This window comes from Maylandia zebra, linkage group LG7 (genome assembly GCF_041146795.1).
Source record: "Maylandia zebra isolate NMK-2024a linkage group LG7, Mzebra_GT3a, whole genome shotgun sequence".
NCBI classification, from domain to species: Eukaryota; Metazoa; Chordata; class Actinopteri; order Cichliformes; family Cichlidae; genus Maylandia; species Maylandia zebra.
This window is the reverse complement of record NC_135173.1, coordinates 57,612,745-57,638,157: the sequence shown is the minus strand read 5'-3', so window position 1 is coordinate 57,638,157 and position 25,413 is coordinate 57,612,745. Positions and strand designations below refer to the sequence as shown.

At 39.9% G+C, this 25,413-nt stretch overlaps 1 protein-coding gene across 2 annotated transcripts; it reads right to left on the bottom strand.

The window, feature by feature from the left end:
• Positions 1-2,264: 2,264 nt before the first annotated feature.
• Positions 2,265-25,195, bottom strand: pitpnb (phosphatidylinositol transfer protein, beta). Of its 2 annotated transcripts, XM_004566950.3 has the most exons (12): positions 25,112-25,195; positions 19,513-19,543; positions 18,416-18,561; positions 13,175-13,266; positions 12,518-12,525; positions 11,756-11,830; positions 11,278-11,361; positions 7,464-7,541; positions 7,262-7,366; positions 6,747-6,869; positions 6,454-6,540; positions 2,265-4,919 (listed from the first exon to the last, which is right to left on the bottom strand). In XM_004566950.3, exons 1-11 carry the CDS (start codon positions 25,129-25,131, stop codon positions 6,493-6,495), a joined length of 810 nt encoding a protein of 269 aa, XP_004567007.1. In that variant the 5' UTR covers positions 25,132-25,195; the 3' UTR covers positions 2,265-4,919; positions 6,454-6,492. The 2 variants fall into 2 exon arrangements, with proteins under 2 accessions (XP_004567007.1, XP_004567006.1); XM_004566949.3 differs by lacking the exon at positions 6,454-6,540.
• Positions 25,196-25,413: the final 218 nt, after the last annotated feature.

The window sequence follows — 25,413 nt, the reverse complement described above, 5'->3', positions numbered from 1 at the left end:
GGATTTGTTACAGTGTTCAGAATTTTGCAGGAAGTCTTTGTACTAAGAATTTAGTCTTTTTTATTAATAATTTCATTTAATTCTAGTTTTGTGTATTTTGTTCAATATTTCTTGATCTTGGTGTGATACATAGGCTTTTTCTAAGGATTTGATGTTTTTTTTCTAGTTCCTGAACATTTTTGTTTTCTTCTTTCTCCTTATGTGATGAGAAAGAAATTATTTTTCTTCTCATCACAGCTTTCCCTGCTTCCCAGAGGACAGATGCTGATATTCCAGGAATGTCATTATAGCCTAAATATAGAGTCCATTCTTTTTTAAAGTATATGATAAACTCTTCATCTTTGAGTAGTGATGTATTAAATCTCCAGTTTTTACTTGACGTAGTATTCTTCTTGTGTATTAGTGTTAAAGATACAGGAGCATGATCGCTGAGAGCTATAGGGTGAATCTCAGTGTCTGAGATGTTACTCAGCAGTGAGCTGCTGACTAGGAGATAATCCAGACGGGAGTAGGAGTGATCAACATGCGAGAAAAAAAGTATATTCCTTACTGTTGGGGTGAAGGGAGCGTCAAGCATTGCAAAGACCAAAGTCGCTCATATACTGTTTGATTATATTTGTGGACTGCCAATTGTGCTGAGTTCCTGCTGTGTTGAGCCTATCCATTTCTTCATTTAGCCCCAGGTTGAGGTCGCCCTCAAGAACAATTGTGCATTCTAGGTGTTCGGAGAGTGTACTAAAAAAATTTGTGGAAGAATGAGGGGTCATCAACATTTGGACCATATATACTTGCAATACATAGCTTTTGGTTAAGTATAGATAGTTTAACGATTATGAATCTGCCCTCTGGATCTATAACTATGTCGAATATTGTGAAATTAATATTTTTATGTATTAAAATTGCTACTCCTCTTTGTCTAGAATTATAAGAGGCTGAAAACAGATTAGGAAACTCAGGTGTTTTAAGTTCATTCAAACCTGTCACAGGCCTATGAGTCTCTTGTAATAACAGATTTGTGACAGATTTGTACTTAACGCAATGGAAACTCTAGGCTCCTCACCACATGTGCTAAATAAAGAGGCAATTTTAAAGCAAGGCTTTGAATGGCTACTTGCAGCAAATAAAAGGAGACTTCAATTAAATAATAATAATTTTAAAAAAAGCTTTTAACATAAGGTTGGTCATCTGTGCATTTACATTAAACATCGATGAGATGATACAGACAGAATGCTGAGTTGTCGTCTCAGAAATCAGAAATAGTGGCTATGACACTCACTGGTCCTTGGCCTCCTTCCTTCCGCTTAGCCTAGTCTCAGGGTACTGGATTTGGGGTGAAGCCCTCCATGCACGAATTACACGAATCACTAGTGACTACTAGTAAATGGTAGTTATGTCAGGAACTCCGATTTACTATCCATTATCTATATTTACAATCTACATTTTGTGTTATAACTCTGCCAAATGATACATGCATGAAGCATATATATATTAACGTCAAAGTTTATGTTGGCTTTTGGCCCACAGCAGCAAACACTAACTATTATTTAAGACTATGATCATGTTTAATATAAGCATTCATCATTGAATGGAGAAAGGTTTCAGACGCCTTTTTCATTTTGTACAATTCTAAATTGGTGAACTTGCCAGTTTAGTCTAACAAAATGAAAAAAACAACCCTGAAATCTTTGCAATACATCTTATTTAACCATTTATAAGATGTCTTGATCATACACCATAGCAACTGTGACATCACCTTATTGTTAATGCCTGTTTTCCAAACTTCAATGCTAATCATCTTTTTTTAACCTGACTTGATGAGAGAGGTGGATTCCATATGGTAGAAACTTGTAAATGACAAGTTAGCCCTGCCCTAAACCTTGCTTTATCATCCTTTTTGACTCTAATGGGAACCAGAATTTACAAAATAAACAGTAAAACTTTAAACCAGCAACTGAGATCATAAATTGATCAAAAACGTTTGGTGATACAATCCAACACCAGAAAGGCTGTTTTCTGATAGACTTTATTCTACTGGACAGTTTTTTAATCAGTTACTCCCTGTAGGCCATTTCAGGTGTTTATGTTCTGGACTGGCTTACCCTTTTCAGGTCAACAATTTCCATCTTATCTTAAAGTCTATGTTCTTGATTGGCCAACTGAATTGATTAGATATGCAAAATCTATTGTATGGCAAGCTTAAAAAAGCAAAATAAAAGGGAATATCATCCCCACAAATAAACACACAAATGATTCATAAACAGAACTGATTTGCTTATTTTTTTAAATTTATTAGATATTTTGTTATGTTCCATTGTCTAGACCTTCTGTCACAGCTTGGACGCTGCAGGAAAAAAGAACTAATTTTTATTACATTCACTACTAATTCCCCTGAATTTTGCCTTATCAGAAAAGAAAAGACTGAATACACTGTGAATCTTTGTCTTTCAAAACAAACAAAAAGAAAACAGAGGGAAAAAAAACAACAGTAGATTTTGCAGATGCTTTTTCATGATTACAATAAAGAAAACAGTATTTTTGACTCCGTCTGTTCCCTAAGCTTCTATCCCTCCCCTCACAGTCATACCTGGCATCACTGGTAATGCTACAAAAGGCGACTCCCGTCATCAAACTCAGGCTTTTCACTCCTCGTCATATAATTCAGAGGTCAAGCTGAATGGAGCTGGATTTTGGGAGAGGCCACTTCCTTCTTGTGTGATGCAATTCAAGAGTTTCTTAAAAGCATCAAGAGATCAAACAGAGAGAAAAAAAACCTAAAGAAAAAAAAAAAAAGAGCATGCAAATTAGCTGTTTTGTTAAACCTATTTGTCCTCGTACTGGTGATATAACAGGTCCATGTCATGTTTGTACAGGTGTGAAACATGTCAGTGCTCCCGGAGTTATTAACATCCTGTAAAATCTATCCCTTTATCTGTGTAGCTGTACATTCATAAGCATGGATGAGGTACAGTTCAAGACGTGAACAGTTTGCTCTGCTTTAGCAGCATGCTATCCACAAAGCTGTTATGTGCTCCACTGACATTCCAACTTCCTTAGAGTTACTTGTAGCAATACAGTATTAAATGATAAACCTGACAATGCTGATGAGCGCTTTATCTGTAAAATCGGGCCTTTTATAAAGTACACTTAAAGGCTCTCTTTTACCTGTTAAACAGAAACACACAGAGATAGGTTCTATCAAAACCTACAAATTCTGACACACACACACACACACACACACACACACACACACACACACACACGATCAAAAGCCTTAACCAAACTACGTCATCATAAAAAACATCCTAAATATTTTACATTGAGCCTGACCTGATCTGTGTTAACTTCAATATATATATAAAAAAACTCAGCCCGTGCTGTGATACACTGCTCTAACCTCAAGTCCATGCAGCCAGAAAAAAAAGTTTGTGACAGAGGGAAGTGATCAACACATTTTCTAGATGAGGCTCTGACTAGCTCACTGCAAGAGTCAAATTTGCAGTGACCTCATACTATACTACCTTCTTGTAGTTAGTTAACTTAGGTGAAAAGCTTTAGAAAAAAAAAAAAGTAATTGTGTGTGTGGGTGGACAAACAAAAAAACTAAGCTAATCCACATCTGTAACAAACATGGCAGATCTGCCTGGACCCATTTGTTCTGTCAGTAGAGTGGAAACAGTAGTTTGAGAAAGATATTTAAAAAAAAAAAAAAACTACCTTGATTCATGCACGCAGCAGTGCACAGACTCTCATCCTCATTTAAATCTAAAACAGAAAATTTAAAAAAAAACAAGAAGAAGCTTTTGGGGAGGTTTGACGGTCCTCCAGTTAAAGCCCTAGCCAAGGAGAAAGGCCATGCAGCGACAGCATGAGGCAAAGTTCAAGAGGCTGCTGGTGGTGTGAGAGCACTCAGAAGCCTTGATCTTATGCTGAATGTTAACCATCTCAGTCCCCAGACTGACAGTTTTAAGAGTGAAGGCAGTTAAAAACACAAACAAGCACACAGATGCGTACGCCAACACAGAGATGTAAAGTACATACTCTCGTGGAGGGTACTGACTTGCCCTCTAAACAACACACACAACACGCACTGCAGTGGCTGTAGACATGCAGCGACAGTTTAAAAGTGAGGAGTTGCTGTTGTCCACATGCACTTGTGTCGAAGAAAGGGGTGGGCAAAAATAAATTACCCATCATGCATGAGCATCATCTTTGCTTTTAAACCATAAAAAAAATAGGCATGGATCTGCCTGAGAATTCAAAATAAAGAAGAAAAAAAAAGGCCAGACATAGTGGGCCAGTGGAACAAGGGCAGAGAACCGAGAAAAACCTTTTACCAGGACAAGTATATCGACAATACTGAGGGGAGAGACGAGGTTTAAAGTAGAGACAGACAGTTATAATACAAGGAGAACGTGGTGAATTCAATTGTCTGATACCTGCTTCAATCATCTCATAGAAATTTGTGTGGGAACGTGTAGCTAAAAACATTCTAATGAATTTAAAAGGCTTGACTTTGTGAGTCACCATTTACACACCTGGATAAAAACAAAGCCCATTGGAATAATCAACTAACAATTACATATCAGGCAATTTACGATCTGTGCAAAGTTTTTTTTTCTTTTTATATGAATGCAAAACCTTTTTTTTTTGTTTTGTTCTTTTTTTGATTTTTTTTTTTTTTCTTCTCTGAGTGAACAGGAGGCTTGTGACTGGGGGTAGGATCTGTACAGTACTGTTAACCAATCATTTCAAACCCCCCAATGAATCATGTGAGACAGGAAGCGAAGAGGCGACAATCAGGGCCATTTCCTCAGCGTGGTGGACATGTCTCTGATGACATCATCGTGACAGGGTTTGGTTGATTTGCCTCACTGCTCATGAGCAGCACTGGTGCCTCGAATCTGACCTGTTTTACGCAGCTGAATGAAAAAGAAAAGGCAGTAGTCAGCTTGTGTGTTGAATGTGTGGAAAAAGTCAAGTGATGCTTAAACTTTTTTTTAAACAACTTTTTTTTTTTAAACACAGATAACATTAAAAATAAACATTTTGCCCCACTTTAGTTCACATATTTTAGTTCAATGTACACAAACTAGACCTAAATGAGAGGCAGAAAACTGACATATGGCTAAGCCAAACACAAAAGAATTCTCTTTGCCAAACTGTTGATGTTTTAAGTCTGTTAGTAAAGAGCATGCAGCCGACTTCCAAAAATCAAAGAAAAAAAACAACAATAAGCATCACAAACACAAAACATGAGGAGGAAAAATGAAAGTGCCTGACGTGAAGGTGTGGGAGCTGAAAGAAAATCTTAAAATGTGAGCGAAAATGACAAACAGTAGCAGGCAGGAGGGGGAAAATGAAAATGATCACAATCCTATTCCTTATCTTATCATTGAAGGTTTTTACATACAATGTTTAAAATGTATTGGTCATAGATATTGAGAAGAATCTCTGTCTTACATGAATTTGTTGCAAACCCTCTTTTACTTATAACTTTCACTTATTACCTTTCGTTACCCCCATTCACATAGGTTCAAATTATATTGGATTACATTCAGAGACATAACTACTTGTATAGTAGGTGTGTCAATTTCAACAGAAATATGTGTTAAAAATACATCCCACCCACTAACACATTACAAAATATGCCAAATAATTAGATTAAAGTGTTTAAAATATGAATATTTGATTAAAAAAGATTAAATTCAATTCAATCTGAAAAACTGCCTAAGAGAGGACTGTAAATCTGTCTTTGTGGAGTTGGCTTGTGAACACTCTGCCATCATTACCACGCGGTTGCTGTTAAATTATTTCAGACCTAATTACACTCCCATTGGGTCTAAGTATTTGAGAGTTTTATTTTGAAGAAAAACTACAACCATTAAGCTAGCTAATATATGTAATTAGGCTGCTGTTATTAAGTGTCATAAAACATAAAATTACTGAATAGAAGAAAAACCCTCAAACATTATTAATATGTTTTGCCTTTTTTCAGCTGACAGCAGCCTACTTATATTCCATAATTACAACATGCTCTTTCTCTGCGAGGGACATATCCATCTACCTGATATAGCTGGCTTTACCAGGTAGGTGGATATGTCCCTCAGAGGTACCTACTGCCCCTGGTAGTGCTGCTGAATATAATTAAGAATCCTCATCGACAGCCTTAACGCTCATTCTAGTTTTGATTGTCATGAATACAAAAAAATAATTAAGAACTGAAATCCACACATTTAAAGAAATAAAAATAAAAATAGGAAATAAAGGAGATAAAGGGATAAAAGGAGAGGAAGGTCAGAATGAAAAAAATGACACTGGGATATAAAGTGTAAGAGACAAGAGAACACTGGTTGGTTCCAGATATAGGTTAAAAACAGCAGGACGACAACAGCCTGAAGCCATGGAGTGGAGACTGATCCATGCAGTGTAACCATCACTCATGATGAAACTTACTCAGCCTGCCTCTAGTGTCAGACCTACAGCAACGGGGTTCTACTCATCTGTGGCACAGGTGCCTCGAACATCTCCTTTCTGACGCATCTAATGTGAAATTCAGGAGCAAAAGGGTTAAATCGCGAACACGAATCATGTTGTGTCTTCTCCAACAGCCCGGTCAAATATTTCAAACCATTACCACAGATTTCCAAACATTTCTAAATATGGAGACAACTGTATGTAATTTCAACTTTAAACTACCCCGAGACAAGGACAGTTATTTCAGATTGGATTCTGTTTGAGTTAATTACCTCCTCAAGCTCTTTTTGAGTCTCCTCTTCCATCCGCCTGATGTCCTCCATGGTCAAACCCACCCATTTGTCAATCCAACAGAACAACTGGCGGTGGAAGTTGGTGAAAATACGCTTTTCTTGCTGTGGAAAACAGACAGACATTTAAATGGAAAAAAAAAAGAAAAAAAAAGAATACCATAAAGGTTGTACAGCAGCTGAAATAAAGACAGATTTTCCAAAATACAGAAGTGCTTTAGTGACCAACAGCAAGAAAGATTTGTTTCCTTCATGTCTTTATGTCACATTCATCACACTTGTGTAAAACACAAGCCACACTCAACTCTAGCATGCAAAGACAGGACATAAATTGAAAAGCTTATCATGATAATAAAAACACTAAAAAAGTTAAATGTTTTTTTTTAAAAAAGAAAGAAAGAAAGAAAAAGAAAGTAGTGTACCTCAGTGACCTTAAAATACTTAAAGACTATATAAGACTTCTCCTTTATCTGATGAGAGAGGAGAGCATATGTTACCCTGTGGATGAAGTTTTCCACTTTGGTCTGCAGACCCCACCATTTGAACTTGACAGTGACCAGTTTGTATGCACACATGTAAGGACAATCTGCCTTCAGCTCACTCTGCAAAGAGCACACAGGAAAAGCATAAATAAAGACAGGATTAGGATTAAGAAACAAAGGACAAAAATGAGCAAGATTCTGTGTCCATGTCTGGTACCTTCCATTCAGGGCCTAAAGGTCCTCTGTCTGTTTTGGCTGAGTGAAAAAGCGCAGGGTCTTCTTCTGGCTTATAGTCCTGCAGGAGAGTCAAAGGAAAAGAAATCTTTAAATGTTGCAGAACATCAACTTGTCTGCTGCAGGAGCACAGAGAAGGCACGATTCTTTGAAGACTGCAGATACTACACAGACTAGAGCCCAACGATTTTTCGGACCAATGTGATATTTGGCGATTAAAAATCTGATATCCCTGAAATTACTTCTTTACCCTCTACCAAACGTTGCTAGCTGGTTGTTCTGTTTGTGGTGTCCCAAATGTGTTGTCAACAAAGAAGATGCAGAGTCCCATCTAGTGGATAAACTATGGAATATCAACACTGAGTATTAAAGGGTGCTGTTCCTGTCTCTTTTTTACATTTTTAATTTTCATTTCTTGGTCATAAATCCAGACACAAATATATCAGTTAAACTGCCAATATAGGCCGCTATATCACCCTGCCAATATATCAACACTGACGAAGAGCAACAATCTCTCTCTCTCTGTTACATGCCCTAAATCTTGCTGTCTCAGTCACACTGAATCCAGCCTACCCTTTCAGCAGAGTTCAGGATGGCCTGTAACACTGAAGAAGAGCAAGAACGTATCTCTGTTACATGCCCTAAATCCTGAGCTCAAGGTTTACTGTGCTGTTTTAATCCATTAGCTTTGTTGGGAAAGTGTGGCGAATAGCTGGAGCAGATGGACATTTAGATTAAGCCTTGACCTCCACACTGATCCACTTAAGTCATTACTTTACAGGAGTCAGTATAAGAAACACTGGGACAATCGAGACCCACCTCAATGACAATGCCTTAATACCACCTTTAAAATTTTCAACCAGAAGTACAATGATTTATGTTCTAACTGATGGCCCAATGGATTACTGAGCTGCTCCAAAAGACAGATTTATAGTTTATTTAATAACACAAACTATAAGGGCATTCCTTTCAAGTCAGACGGTGACAAAATGTTAAATTGACAGAAGCAAAAGACATAGATCATAGTCACACAAAAGACAAATGAATAGATTATGCAGGGACAAAATAATAAAACCATCTGCTGGGATACTGTGATAGCAGAATTAGGAATTTTAACAGGAACATTTTAAGCTGGACATACACTGCGATTTTTTCAGTCGCGTTATTCAGCTTCTACTCAAACTTTACGATTGACTCGCAGGGGTTAGACAGACACTGTGCGTCCATAACATGGAGGTTATAACAGAAAATCTGTCGCTCGCTCTCCCTTTTTCTCCCTCTGTCTTTCACGCACACAGACATGCACACCGCCACCATCAACTTTGCTAAATTGCTAATGAAAAACATTGATCAGGCAGCTGTGATTGAGCAGCAATGTCCATCCACGGTCGTTGTGGTCATGATAATTTTGTGAGGCCACGTTGACAGTGTTAAAAGTAACCTAGTCAGTTTTGAAGATTAACAATGGCTAACACTGAGCAGTGCTGGTTTTCTAACACTGGAATATTTCTAACATTTTGAGTTATTTTCCAGTGTTAGAAAATCAGCACTGCTCAGTGTTAGCCATTGTTAATCTGCAAAACTGACTAGGTTACTTTTAAACATATAACACTGTCAAAAGTGTTAATTTAACACTCAACAGTGTTGTATTTAACACTCAGAGGTGTGGACTCATATAGACACTCTCTAGTGTTAATTTAACACTGGAGATTTTGCTGTGTACAAAGCTCTGTGTAGCTTTGAACATAATTTGACTCTTCTCCTGCACAAAATGAATCAAGCGAGCACAATTTACTCCAAATCAGTTACTCCAAATGTTATCAGATAACAGATGACAGAGCAAAAACAAGATATTTTGGTACTTATTCTTTCAGTTGTTTTCAGTGCTAATGACAGAGGTTAGTATGTATGCAGGAATGAATATAAAACCATATGCTTGACTGTGTTTTTGCACTTTTGGACATATAAACTTGTCTTTAATGTGTGATTTTATTCAATAAAATTCAAGTTATTTATAAAGTGCCAATCCACAACAGTGGTTGCCTCCAGGTGTTCAAACTGTAAAGCACTTTCTCAAATGTTATTACTATTGTTATTATTTAAGTTTATGAAAATATAATGGCAAAATGCAACAATCCTGTAAGTAGGGCTGGGCCATATTATACTGTTCATGGTAATACCGGTATAATGTTAGGCAATGATAAGAAAATGAAATATCGCGATAGAATATGGATAAAACACGTATGCGCAGAGCCTTTGTTTTCATACACACATGGTGGAAAAAGCATGATGGCGACGGAGAATGAGAAGGGCAAAAGCAAATCGTTGAATGAAACAGATGAAACAGAATTGGTTTGTAAAAATGGTGCAACTTTGGTTTTTGTCCGGCGCTCAAAAATCTGTTTAAAAAATGTTTTAGTGCGACTTTGGTAAGCTGTGACGCTGCACCGCTTGATGGATTGTCGGAGCATTACGGCTACCGTAGTGAGGAGCCTCGCGGAGTGATACGAACTGTACTTCAACATAATATTATCGTATTGTGTGTGTATAACTAAATTGTGTGAGTAAAGTTAGACTTATCTGACTGTTTTTTACTGCAGTTTCATGTTCCAAACCACCTCTTTTTGTGGAGTTGTAAAGTATTTTGTCTTGCATCAATTATATCGTCAAGTTATATCGTTATCGCAAATTTTCAAATATATATCTCGTGATAAACTCTTTTGGTCATATTGCCTTGCCCTACCTGTAAGTAAGGAAATCCTGCACAAAGTCATTTATCTGGTGAGCTGATCATCACAACACAGAGCATGTGATAATCAAATTAATGTTATCATGGTGATCCAGCCAGGTAAAAAGAGAACCACCTTTGTGACACTAAAAAGTTTGGTACCTGGCAAACCAACTAATCTATCTTCATAGTACAGCCCTCAGGTAATATAGTCCTGTTTGTGCTCTTGGTGATCCTTACATTTGATTTTGTTGTAGACATAGACAGGCTAAAGAACTTATTTTTGTAGTGAAGTGAAACTGAGTATTGATGGACACCTAATGGACCTACTCTCCTGTGATGGGTCCCTTTCAGATATCCTTTGAAAGCAATCAGCATTCAAACTATGCAGAGTCTATCACTCTGTTGCCTTCTCTCGAAGGTCCATACACGAAAGCATCTCATAGCCCCTGTGTAGGTTAAATTCCCACAGTCCTACTTTCTGTGGAGGTGGAGAGCACATGGACAATAATGTGGAAAAAAAAACAGCCTTAAGGCTGAAAACAAATTAATTCAAAGCTTTGTAAATTAGATATGGACTGGTACTGCTTTTATACTCAAAGACTTGTAAGAACACTCAAAGAGCTTTTTACAAGTCTCATTCAACCAATCACACACACATCCATATAAGTGATTTTTATTCTTTAGTCAAGCACTCTTCTAACATGTACAAACAGTCACACTAAAATGGATACATACAGGCAAACTCTGAATTCAGCATTTTGCCCAAAGATACTTTGACATGCAGACTAGAGTAGCCAGGGATCAAGCCCCTAACCTTCTGACCCACTCAAACTCCTGAGGCACAGCTGCTTTACCTGCATAAGCAACTGTAAATACATAATTTTCTAGTTAAAAAAACAAAACAAAACAAAAAAAACCCATAAAGCCCTCACTTTTTTTTTTTTAAGAAATGTGTTCCAGCAAAAATATTGTCCCGTATTCAGGTCTATTAAACTTTTTTTTTTAACTTCTTAATGTGTGGCTTATAGGAGATCTTCATTAAACATCATCCATAATCAAGACTCACCCCTGGGGCCACTTCTTCTTTGTTTGCAATATCTATGGGTACGACTTCGACAGTCCTCCACGTCTGCTCATCCAGTTCATGGACCTGCATAAAGAAAACAAAGTGGAAACATTTCAGTGCAAAACAGGGAGAAAAAGAGGCATTTGTTTTTCATTCAAATTTGTTGAGTCTAAATCAAATCACATGCAAATTCAAAACTGCCGTGTAAACTCTAACTTGGACCCTTCTATCATGCAAGTGTATGACAGAAAGATTTATCAACATAAGGCTGGCCAGCCTGTGTTTTGTGGCTTTTAAATAGGAGCCTGTATCTCAACATAGGGACATAAAAATCATGGACATTTCTCAGGTGTCTAAACATTTACTTCAACCCGCACTATCCAGCATTTCTCAATATTATATAGATTTTCCTTCCCCCTCTCATTTGACAGAATTTCAATGCACTTCTGGGATACCCCCAGCATTCCTTTTCACTTACATTTTCTACTGTTCCCATGTCAGGTTTGTGCCAGGTCTCGATCTTAATCATGAAGTCATCCTTCATGTACTCATTCTGAAAAGTAGGAGACAAATAACATTCTTTATTTGTTGAAGTGAAGCAATGACAAGCTGTCACTCAGAAGTCAGGCAGGTCCCCTACACTGACAGTTACAGCTGATCTTGGCTGGTACCAACAACACTATGAATGGAAGGTTGTGAGACGTAAAACCTGCAGCTAAATCCAATTAACCAATCAGACTAAAGCAACACTGGTGATGCTATACCACTCAGCTCTGGTCTATTTTTAATATTAGTAACGCTAGTTAACTTGCCAGTAATGTAAAGCAATAGTGGGCTCTGAACTTCAAACATCAAAAGGACAGAGAAGCAAATATCAAGGAACAGAGAGTGGATCAAATATTTGTGGCATATGCTGATGAGCATTTGTTGCATACATAAAGTAATATCTGTTTACTTTATGCAAATGCAAACTGGCCTTATAAAAATTAAACAAATATGTCAATGAAAATTGTAGATTAAGTTTTATGTTAAAGGATTTGAAGCAGGTAGTGGAAGATGTCACATCAAACTCAACTTTGTGGAAGTTTCCTGGCATAAAAATGAGCTGTGATCATCTAACTTGGTGTTAGACCCCTCCTGTCCTAGAGGACATGGAATGGCTAATGGGTGGATTTTCTGGTGGGACTAGGCCTTTAACAACAACAAAAAAACCTCCAAAAAGAGGTAATGAGTAACTCACCGTCACAACTGCAGAGTAAAAAGGAAAAGAGAAAAAAAAAAGAGCATCAGTATCAAATAATTAACAAAAAACTGTACATTTTTAGTATTATTTGAAATGCATTTATAAAATGCCTATTTCTGTAGTGGCTAAGTGCACTATCAAAACTATTAAATAATAACAAGTCTAAGTTTCTTCTGTGCAAACAATTTATTTGCCAAGTATTTTGTAGTAAATAATAGAGGAATACGAGGCTCTTGTTCTATGGATCTCTCAAATTTCCCTGTCTCGGACTGCAGCTGGTAGTCCTTCTTCCTCAGCCTCGATGAGTTGGTCATAGCAGCGCATGAATCAGCCTTCCACCTGCTGCAAGTTCTGGTTAGAGTGATTCTCCCACTTGCAGTGGATCTCTGAATCAAAAGGTCTACTGTTGTCAGCTGCAGTCCAGGATGGTGAAATACTGGGGAAAACATCTGAATCATACAGAGGACTTCCACAATTGCAGCCTGGCTGGCAAGCCAGCTGGTAGGGAAACATGAGACAGGAAGGGCTGTGGGTAACTGGTCACTAGCATCTACTAGTGAATCAATTGCATATTTCCTCACTGACAAATTACTTGCCATAACTTTATCATTAATGCAATTCAAATAACACAAGCACACTTCTGCGTGTACTTACTAGTGCGACAGTATGGGTAGGCATTCCAAGCCTTTTCGTGAAAAACTAATGCTCCTTCTGGTGCAATCATCTTCACGTAACCCGGGACTTTACTGTTATGAAAGAGAAAATTAGACAATACTTATACTTTCCAACTTGTGTCTTTCAAAGGCCATAAAACATTATAACAGGGAGCCGACTGCGCTCTTTAAAACTAATAATAACTCTGTTTGTAAATGGCTATTATCTGAAATATTTAATCAATTCTCATGCTGTACATGTCTAGAGCTCTTACCCAAACCCATTTCCCGTAATCACATAATCACAAAGACCATACAATATACATACGGTGGACAAAATAAGTTTAAACATCTGACATAAAGCCTGAAACTTTATGCACATTTTATCTATTTTCAGTTGAGGGACTAGACTTTTCATTTAAACTAAGGGGAAAAAAACAGTCCCCTAAATGCATCACTTGCAGCGCGAAAGTAATTAACACATATACATCTAGTCTTAGACTATTAAAGTGATAAAAAATTGTAACTTTTTGACCAGCTCTCACGTTCCCTTTCAGTCGATTCACTTGGTACAACACATAAGTATTGGATATCACACCCTCGCCTGTCCTGGCTGAAGAAACTTTTATTCACACCTTTAAGGCAGATGACGTGTGATGACACACGCACGGCCCCGCCTGCACATATAGCCGCTTTCATCACAGTCATCCCTCAGTTCTTACGCTCTTCACCTCGCTGAGAACACCTCTGCTGAGTTGGTCTAGCTAGCTGCTGCTAGTTAGCGCCGTTGTCTGCCGACTTGAACTTAGCTTAACTGCCCCTGTTGGTGTTAGCCTCCAGTGCGCAGTTGGTGTGTAGGCTGCCCGCAGAGCGCTAATTTCGAGTTTTTCCTGTACAGCGTTTGGCTTTGCGGTTTGGAATAGACTCCTAACCGAAGCGAGCAAAGCAGAAATCTTCTGTTCGCCCCTGTCCTCAGGGGTGTGGTTTCTCTTTGCACAAAAGTGACCAGCACGATGCCTGCCCTGTCTGCCTGGCGATCGTCAACGCTAGGAGACCGTTGATGGAGCCCAAAGCCTGTGGGTTTTGTCGACGCTCGACCCCGGAAAGACAGGTGACGTTTGTGGAAAATGTGCTGGGAGGGACGGCTGTCGCACGGCATGACCTTTTCCTTTTCGAGTCTGGAGCCCTGGCTTCATCAGAGTCCGAAGACGAGGATTATCCGGTCGATGTCCCCGCAATTAGCTGGGCTGACCACATGGAATACGGTGATGGGTTAGCTGATGATGAGCTGGAACCATGCAGGAAGACGATGACGTGCTGGACATCGGCCTGGACATCGATGGTTTGTCAGAGGATGAGCAGGAGTGTTCACTGTTGTCCCAATATGCCGCCGCTGCTGCGCCGGTCGGGAACGATGACACTTCTCTTTTTTTCCCCTGTTTCGCCGTGCTTCTGAAAAGCTGCAATTGGACTGGCCCTCTCCTCCGACAGCTCAGAAGCCGTTCAATTGGCAGGCTTTTTCCTCCCTCCGGAGCCCGCAACGACCAAAACCCGCCTTCCCATGTTCCCATACTTTGTCTGCCAGCTAACGGCATCATGGGACAAACCTCTGTCTACCTGCGTGTGATGACAGGTAGACAGAGGTTTGTCCCACTGTGCCCGGCTATGGACAGTGCATGGAGGGCGACGGCACCAAGGAGACTGGCTTAGCTAACCCACCCCTTATGGAGCCATCACCATGCTCCAGACGTACCAGGTGATGTGCCTGGTTCCTGGTGACAGCACCGCTGGCACCTCTTCTTAACAAGGTCAGAGTTGCCATGGATTACACCCTCTGCACTGTGCAGTGCTTTCCCTGGGCAGACGGATAGCATCGACAGTAGTGGCGCAGAGGCACCTGTGGCTGACCCTCTCTGACGTCCCGGATAGGGACAGAGCTGTATATCTGGACGCACCAGTGTCTGCGGCTAGGTTATTCGGACATTCACTTGAAGCCATTCAGGCTAGACTCGACTGAAGCAGACAGAAGCTCTGCGCAACATCATCATTAGGCGAAGTCCAAGCCCGCAGCTAGCTCTCACAGGCCCACCGCTCCTCTGCCGACTGGCAAGAGACCGGCGCCCACTGCTGTAGTGGGTGTGCCGCCAGCGGGGGCACATCCTCCAGCCCGAGCTCCACGCCAGTTGGCCTAGAACAAAGGCCCACCCTCGGACCCCCGGCAGGACCTGACGCCCAGGAGGAAGAAGCCTCAGCCCTCCTAGTTGTGGTTTCGAGGGGTCTAGGGGCAGGAAGACGCTGCTCTTACCCCTCTGTTGCCGCCCAAGAGGTGCCACTTAAGTTCTGTTCAGGTTGTCAGCCCCAGAAGGCGCTGCACTTTCCTAACACTGTCTCCCAAGCACAACGCCCTGCACACAAAATGCCTCAAGTTGTAAATGTTCAGGTGACCACATCAAGTGTTCCACCTGTTTTTCATTGTTGTGCCCCAGGAAAGGTGCCTCCAACAAAATGGATGAATGTACATGTTCCCATATTACAATCAATAAAGAGTGTTGTTTATTCTCAAACAATCACAAATGCTCAGCCTGCAGGCAGAATGAGCCAGGTCAGCCAGCTGGCTGCTCACTTGCCTCAGTGGTGGGCTTGCGCCCCTCTCAGTGAGTGCTGCGAACCGTTGCCATGGGTTACCGGTTGTAGTTCAGGGTCAAGCCGCCTCTTTTCCGGAGAGTCGTAAACACGACTGTCGGCACCGAAGCGGCCATGATACTTAGAGGAAATAAAGTTGTATTGCAGAAAAGAGCAAGACGAGTGGTCCCTACTTTGGAGACAGACAAAGGTTGGTACAGCCGTTATTTTGTTGTTCCGAAAAAAGGGGGAGGGCTTTGGCCCATCCTCAACCTGCGAGTCTTGAACACGTATCTACGAACGTACAAGTTCAAGATGCTAACACTCAGACAGCTCTTGAGTGCAGTTGGCCCAGGAAATTGGTTTGCAAGAATCGATCTAACAGATGCTTATTTTCATGTAGCTATACACCCGAAACACAGGCAGTTTCTGGGGTTTGCATTCAAGGGCGTAGCCCTACAAATACCTGGTGCTGTCGTTCGGGCTGTCACTCGTTCCTCGCACCTTTGCGAAATGTGCCGAGGCAGTGCTAGTGCCCCTCAAAGAGACAGGCATCCGCATCTTAGCCTACCTAGACGACTGGGCTCTCGTAGCTTGCTCCAGAGAGCAGGCAGAGACACAGCTGTCGCTGGTTCTGTCACACATTCAGACACTGGGGTTCTCTGTGAACTTTCAAAAGAGCTCGCTTATCCCAAGTCAGCAGATTTCTTTCCTTGGTTTGGAAATATGCTTGCTTTCCAGCCACGCATATTTGTCGGAGCACAAACTGGCCGCGTTTCATCGCTGCCTCGCTCAGTTTCAGCTTGGACGCAGACTCCGTTTCCAGATATTACATTTGTTGGGCATGATGGCATCTATGATCGCCGTAGTGCCACTTGGACTGTTAAAGATGAGAGCGTTTCAACGCTGGACTCTCTCTCACCGCCTGTGTGCATCATGTCTCCTCCTAACTCCGTCTTGCATGCTAGCGCTCTGTCCTTGGAGGGAGCCCGGGCTGCTGCATCAGGGCTCTCGGATTGGGAGGGTGTTGTTTCGCAAGGTGGTGTCCACAGATGCTTCCCTAAGAGGGTGGGGAGCGCTGTACGAGGGTTGCATCAGTGAGAGGGATCTGGTCGACAGCCCAGTGCGAGCTGCACATCAACCACTTAGAGCTGTTAGCAGTGTTCTTAGCTCTCAAACATTTTCGTCCAGTCCTGGAGGGCCAGCATGTCTTAGTCAGGATGGACAATTCAACAGTGGTATCCTACATAAACAGGCAGGGGGGTACACGCTCTCTTCCCCTGTTGACGCTATCTCGCTCTCTGCTGTTATGGTGCAGTGTTCATTTTCTGTCTCTAAGAGCCACCCATGTTCCGGGCCACCGGAACCTTGGGCCGGACCTTCTCACGGGGGGGGGGGGGGGGGGGGGGGGGGGTGTCCTCTGGTGAGAGAATGGAGGTTACACCCTTTAATAGTGGCTCAGATTTGGGATCTATTTGGTAAGGCTCAAGTAGATCTTTTTGCCTCCAGGGTAAATACTCCCTGGCCCCTGTTCTTCTCCATAATGGACCATGATGCACCCTTGGGCATGGACACACTAGCGCACCAATAGCCACACGTGCTCCTGTATGCATTTCCCCCAGTGGAAATGATATCTCCAGTTCTAGAGAGAGTGCATCAGCAGTCTCTCTCTCTGTTGTAGTGGCCCCTTGGTGGACCACAAGGTCGTGGTATGCAGAGATAATCAGCCTGCTAGCAGCGAGTCCTTGGCAGCTTCCTCTCTGCAGGGACCTCCTCTCTCAGGCGGGAGGAGAAGTGGTTCATCTGCGCCAGGATCTGTGGCGTCTTCGTGCTTACCTGCTGAGAGGTTAAACTTGATTGCCAAGGGTTTGCCGCCTAGTGTGATAGCGACAATTCAGAACACTAGCGCCTCATCTACTAGAGGCTTGTATGCTTACAAATGGCGAGCCTTCGAGCAATGGTGCCAGGTCCGCCATACTCTCCCATTTCAGTGCTCTATTGTGGATGTTTTGATATTTCTGCAGGAGCTGCTGGATAAGGGCCTTTCATTTTCGACAATTAAGGTTTATTTAGCAGCTATATTTACTTGTCATATTGGCTTTGACGGGGTGACACCAGGTGTACATCCGCTTGCCATACATTTTCTGAAAGGAGTTCGCTGGCTGAGACCCGTGCTTAAGTCCAGTGTCCCTGCTTGGGACTTGTCTTTGGTGCTGGAGGCCCTTTGAAGCCCCACGTTTGAACCCATTGAGTCTGTGGATGTGAAATTTCTTTCATATAAGACTGCATTACTTCTCGCTTTGGATTCGGCAAAGCGAGTGGGTGACCTTCATGCACTGTCTGTGCATCCCTCCTGCACACAGTTCTCTCCTGATGGCCACATGGTCGTATTGTGTCCAAATGCTGCCTATTTTCCCAAGATCATGCCTGCATCTTATAGCTCAATGGAGTTGATGAAACCAGGAACAGACAAGAACTTTGCATATACAGAGCCTGTCAATCAAACAAATCATCCTTATTGAGTGTTTAAGTAATTAGGTCAGACTAATTGTCTCTTATAGAGGACCCTATAATTTCCCCTTCATTCCTCTACGAAAGAAAATTAATTTCAAAGCCTTGCCTTTTTAGATGATATATTTTATGTGTGTACTGTCCCTTCTCTCCATCCTTCTCATAGGGTTCATTCTTCAGCACTTCAATGCCTTCTCCTCCTCCTGTCTCATTTTTGCTGGCCTCAGCCACAGAGTACAGTTGCCCTACTTGATACTGCAAGAAATGGGAACACAAAGAAGACAGAGTGGAAATCAGCTTTGACTACAGTGAAAAATCCTTAGATTAACTGGAAGGATTGCGAAAGGCTTTGCGGGCCCTTGAAGCCTGTGAAGGCACATAAGTGCAAAGATGGAGTATCACTAACAGCAACTAGAACCAACATAGGAAGTAATTGTCTGTATTAATGTACATTAAAAAAGCAATGTTGGGCTGCACGTTCGTTTACAAGAGTCTAGCCACATTTTAAACAGCATTTCAGTCACTGAGTTGTACACTTAAAGGTTTTAAACACATTTTTACAAGCCCATCAATAACATCTTTATATTTGTACATTTTATCTTTAAAAAACAAAAACAAAAAAAACTTTGTCCCTTTATTTGGACTTGTATGCCTAATGAAGTCCACCATCCTGATATTAATGGTTATTTGACACAATGTGCTTCACAATACGAGCAGTAACAAACTAATAAAAAAAGACCCAAACAGACTCATATAGAAAATCCTTCACTGTGTTGAGAAAAAAACAACACAACAAAACAATTATTTCTTGTAGAATCCCAATAATAACCTCCATTAGAAGTGAAAGTTATTAAAGACTAAACAGAAGTCTAGTTTTGAGATTACACACACACAAAAAAAAAAAAGAGCATAAAAGCATCATTGCTGTTAAGTCAACAGCCAGAATGCAGTTCAAAAGGTTGAGTCTACACCCCAGTGTAACTCTGATCTCTGCAACACACAGCCTGTCCCAATAACATCAGTAGTCTCTAACAAAGGCTTTTTGTCTTAATATGAGGTTCAGACTAAAGCCAGCGTGGATGAACATTTTCTGTGTAAGACAAACACAATACTCCCTCTATTTTATCAAAATATAACAATAGCACAGTGAATTTAAATAATATGCCCATATATATTTTAAGAGAACATGTAGGCAATAATACTCACCTCTTCCACAGAGACTGGCAACACTACACGGCTGTAAGGAGGATATGACAGGAAAAGAAGAGAGAAACAAATAGGTTAAAGACATAAAAGATATGAATAAAATATGAATAAAATTCCATTTTTAAAATAGAACCAAGCTGATCAAATGTTAAGGATTAAACACTCTTTTGGATGGTTGTAAGGAGACAGATGCCACTGCCTAGAAACTTTTATGAAATGGTTCAACATTCCTAAAATTTTGCTTCTTTAAAAACATTTTTTTGCTATAAATGTTTACCAGTCTGAATGTTAACACGTCAGTGAGTAACTGAGTATAGTATATGGCTGTAGCTGAACTCCAATTACTAAGTAGCAATAGTTTTCTGATAAAATTATGAGCAAGCACTTGATAACAGTGTGAAGGAGGAACGTTGTTTCGAAGAAACAGGTCATCTGCTGCCAGAACCTCCGAGGTGAGGGGAAACAGATGCACCTAGCAGATGCAGCTATGGTCCGAATTTCAAAATCCTACGTTCACATATACAAGATTTTCAGAAAACGTGACAGAGAACTCTCAGTGACCTTAAGGTCGAGGTCACTGAGATTTTAACTTGTACAATATTTTTAGTAGATACACCTAGGGCTGTGCTATATGACCAAAATCTCATATCTCGATATAAGAATTCTATCGTCCCGATAACGATATAAATCACAAAAATGTAACATTTTCTGTAAATTCTGTGACTCTCGGGCAGCTCGACTTGCGGGAAGTGTTTCCAGCTGCGCGTCATGTAGCTGGAGTTGAGTGTTTTAACAGATGCATGAAACTATACATTTTTAGACATAAGTTGTAACGGCCGCCGTTTTCTTTGTGAGTATTTATTACACAGCATGCTTTGGGGAAAAGCTTGTTCTAACGTTTGACTCTAAGGTTTATTTTTTAGCACATGGCGTCTTTTTTTTACTTCTCATCCGTAAATAATCTGCTCTTTCCCGTGATTCAGTTTATTTTGAAAAGTCTCAACAGGATCTTGAGCTTTATTGTGAAAGGTTTATGTGGAACATAAACAAGCGGACACGCGATGGTGTTACCGTCGTTGTTGCTAACCACAACGCATAAAAACAGGTGCTTGTCCGTCCGTAGTGTGGTAATATTAAATATAAGAGAAAGAGAGAACTTTAAGAAATTAATATAGCCACTACAGTGACCATCAAAACGATGAAAAAAAATATTGCCGTAAATAGTTTATTTTGCGACACCATGAAACAAACGATAGACGTTTTTATATCGTCATCCGATATATATCGTTATATCGAACAGCCCTAGATACACCTATGGTATCAATTTAAAACTCCTATGCCACTTTGTTCTCGAGTTATTGCATTCATAAACTTGGGTGTCTGTATTGACCGCCTGCCCAGCAGGTTGATGACAATAGATGGGGGTTAAAAGTGCAGCACAGAGAGACAATGATCAGGATAAAACACAAACTATTTCTCAAATCAAATCAAATCACTTTTATTGTCACATCTAATGACTCAAGTTGGCTTCAAGTTACAGGCTGTCACTTGATGAAATCTGTTGTAGTAGGCATTAAAAAAAACATCTCATATTTAATGACTTTTTCTATTGTTGTTGTTTTTTGGGGGGACTGGGGGTCATATGATTAATTTTGGGGTATGTGGGACCTAGAACCAATGAAAATGACATTTAACCCCATAGAAATTAATATCAAACAACAATGGGAGCATGCCAGGTTGCCTAGAAACTTGTACTAAAAAAAGAAACAAGAATTGGTTCCACAAGTTTGAATTTATTTTTGCATTTTCTCTAACCCACCCAGGATCAAAGAATACATACAGGCTCAAGTGCATACATACACCCACACCAATACTCGGTTAAATGTCCCTTAGCAAATTGGACCTTGGCCAAATGCTTTTGGTAGCCATCAACAAGTTTCTGGCTGGATATCTGGCCACTCTCAGAAATGGTTTCATTTAAATTAGTTTGTTTCATCCAGCTTTTAGGCATAGTTCACAAGTTAGGCATGAGGTTGGAGCTTGGACAGTCCATTCCAGAATCTTAATGAGCCATTTCTAAACAACTGCACATCAGTTTAACCTTCCTGTCGTGTTTGGGTCAACTGTACATGCGTATAAATTATTCAGATGTGTAACCACTTTCCCAAGTGGTTCAATAAATCAAAACTTGTGATCAAATATTCAGCCAATTTCATGCTAGATGCTTGTTAATGCCTACCAAAAACATCTTTCAAGGTGCAGTTGGCTAAGGGACATTTAATAAAATATTGAATGCATTAGTAAAAATCCAAAATAATTTCAAACTTCTGCAACCAGTTCCTGTTTTTTAAAGCCAATAAAAGATACATTCTGTACAATCATTTCATCTTAGCTAAAGAAGAGTTGTAAGAAATCATTAAACCCCCCAAATTACCATCAGATATTGTGTATCTATTAAGCTGTAATCCCCACTAAAATTGAAACTTAAATAGTTACCTTTTAAAAACTAGATTTGACAAACCTAATGTTTCAAGACAATTTAGTAGTAGTAGTAGTAGTTCTAAGTAGTAGTTCTAACCTTAAACGTATTAAAATAAAAGCTACTAGACCTGAACTATTATATGCATATTGCAGCTTAATTACAAAATGAAGAAAACCACCAAACAGACAGTAACGAATTCTTTCTTGCTTAGATCTTCATGTCCTCATTAATAAAAAATACTCCTAGACTGGCAGAGTTAGCACCCCACCCTTTACCTAAACATCTACTGATTAATCAAGTGTGTGTTCTCTTGTGTACTCAATGTCTACTGTATATAAACACTACTGTGTGCTACACAATATTATACTTCAGAATATCTACATAATTTGCATAATGCATGCAATTTTCAAAGGTACAAAAAGTTGTGTCACTGGCAATCATTAAAGGTGACTTATTTGCTCATTTTCACCTAGTTTTTGTCAGTACATCAATAATCAATACATTACAACATATATTTAAATCTTCAGCATTTAGTGTCAAAGAACAATCATAACCCCAAACTGTATTTACATTGACTAATACTCACTATGTGTAAAAAATAATGGCAGCGAAAAGGTCTACACCAGCGGTGTCGAACTTCAGGCCTCGAGGTTTTAGATAGCACCCTGGGTCAACACACCTGAATCAAATGATTAGTTCATTACCAGGCCTCAGGAGAACTTCAAAACATGTTGAGGAGGTAATTTAGCAATTTAAATCAGCTGTGTTGGATCAAGGACACATCTAAAACCTGCAGGACACCGGCCCTCGAGGTCTGGAGTTCAACACCTGTGGTCTACACTGAAAATGACCTTCTTGGGTTAAAAAGGCCAAAGGCCAAACTGGCTTGTGAAGACATACTTGAATTTCAGACATCACAGACAAATGCAGTACAAGTACTCTGGTGCTCAGACACAACCTTTATTAAAGTTTGAATTATAAGCAGCTTTATTTGTTTCTCTTGCTACAACAAATAACAGTGTAAATTTATAGCTAAAATAATGAGTAAATGAATTGATTAGTTATAGAATGAATTAGTAATAGTCAGTTAAATATTCATGTAGAATCCCTTAAAATGTCAGGATTCTTAAATGTAATAATATGACTAAAAAAAATCAATTTCTACAGTGGTCCTACAGTGATACAACAGGCATCTTTTCATCCTAAGTGGAAATTCATTCTACCATTTTTTCCCACAGTCTGAAAGCTCTGTATTCATATGCACATGCACATCCCTTAACTATCGCTTTGAAATTTCAGCAAATTGTATTTGCTGATCATCTATATATTTCAGCTGCTTCTCCAGTGCAACTGTCTGGCAATGTAGCTGCAGAAGGTAGTCCTTGCTCTGCTAACGAATAGAGGGCCTAACCAGATTCTTGAGCAAAGGAAGAACTGCTACGTGTGCCGTTAAATCCAACATTGCACATTTTTCACAAAGTCAATTGAAATAACTGCACCAAAGCTGCTTTATAAATAGTATTATTTAGTACCGAAAATCGGTTGTACTAAGAAAGTAATTATGCCTGACATAAAAACATCATAATTAATGCTCATGTTCAACGTATACAATCACACACGTGGCAGTGGGCTAAACCAGCCCAGTGTAACATATCAAAATGTAAGGTCAGCCTTACAGCATTAATATTAGTCATCTGTGACTCAATTCTATCAAGTCTAACATCAAAAGTACCACACATTTACCAGTGGCAGTGGCTTACAGTTATTTTTTGCATCACACCAATTTTGCATGGGCTAAATGTTCAGTGTCATGAAAGGCTGAAAGACATTAAAGCTGTAAGGTTGTTTTGTTTTGTTTTAAACTAAAAATCTTAAATTATTTAAAATTGCATTATCCAGCAACAAAAAGAAAAGAAGATACATACTACAATCAGTTCAGAATTTTATAATACGTGATTAACCAGTAATAACACAAGCTTATGTTTAGGAATTTTTTTAATATATTGAGATATAAGCCATTAATGAAAGATTAATTTCAGTAACCAGTATATTTGTTTCTCCCTCCGTGAGACTACGTTAGTTGCTTTTAACCAACAATTTTTATAGATATTAATAGTCCTGGCTCTGATACTGAAGTACTGTATGGAATCGAACCCATTCTGTGCTATCCCCTAACAACAGGTAGCCTCCCGTTATATGTAGGCTACACAGGTTAGCCACGCAGTGAATGCTAGATTTAATAAGAAAGAATGAAAACGTCCACTGCATAGTTTCAATCCACCCGATTGATGGGCAGAAATATTAAGAGTAATTGTTTTAACAATTACGCATCATTAATATAGTGTTCGTGTTAGCTGCCCAGTTTTAGAGGGTTAACTTTATACCACTAGCGCAACAAACTAACAGCAAAGTAGTTAGTCCTTCCATAACCCCATGCTAGCTTGTAGGCTATAGCTGACGTATGGTACGGGGGAGTACAGACAATAAACCCTGCATAACTATTTCCTAACAATAAGCTCTCTTCTGCTTTAACAATGAGTTGTACTAGCAGCTGATTGTGGACTTTTAAATAAACTCGGTTGTCAGAGAATTGCCATGCTAGCCGCTACAGCTAACTTAGCCAGCTAGCATAAATGGTAAATCCGACAGAAGGACCCTTAATCTCTCACTCACGGGACCAAAGCTTAACGTAACGGCATTTCAGAGATATAACACGCTGCTACATGGCTAGCTGCAGTCACGTTGGCAATACAGCAAACCGTCAAAGTAGTACTAACTCGCTGAATGTGCAAAAGGCTTATGTGTGAGCGGTGCAGCCTTTTTATGTAACTCGTTTTCATTAAGAAGCTAATTATCCCCTCTGCATCTACAACTCAGAAGCTAACTGTAGCTTGTACTAGCAACGCCTTAAAAAGACCGGTGGGTCCCGTTATCCACGTCCTGATCCAACCTGCTCAGAAGCTGGCTTTTTACAGACTACAGGAGCGTAAAATACAGCGAACGACAACGCTAAATGAAACACACATGCGTACTTCTCAATAATCAAATGTGGGACCGATCTGAATACCCCACTAAACGCACTAAAAAAACATTTTTTAAAAACATTTTCACACTCACTATTCCTTGATGAGCACCATCTTCGTCACACGGGCTGCGGCTGCGCAGTGGTAATCGACACCCGATCAACAAGTCAGTTCCGCCCTCCGGGAAAAATCTGATTGGCTGAAACATCCACACCATTGTTCATGTAATACTGTACCTCTGTATTCCATTGAACACTATGTTAATGTATTTGTCATATACTACTATGATATGTTCAGTGATATTTATTATGGCGAAATATACATAAATACAACTCACTATTTGCCATGTTTTTGGAATAAAAAACTAACAGCAGAAACAAGTATAGTAATTAACAA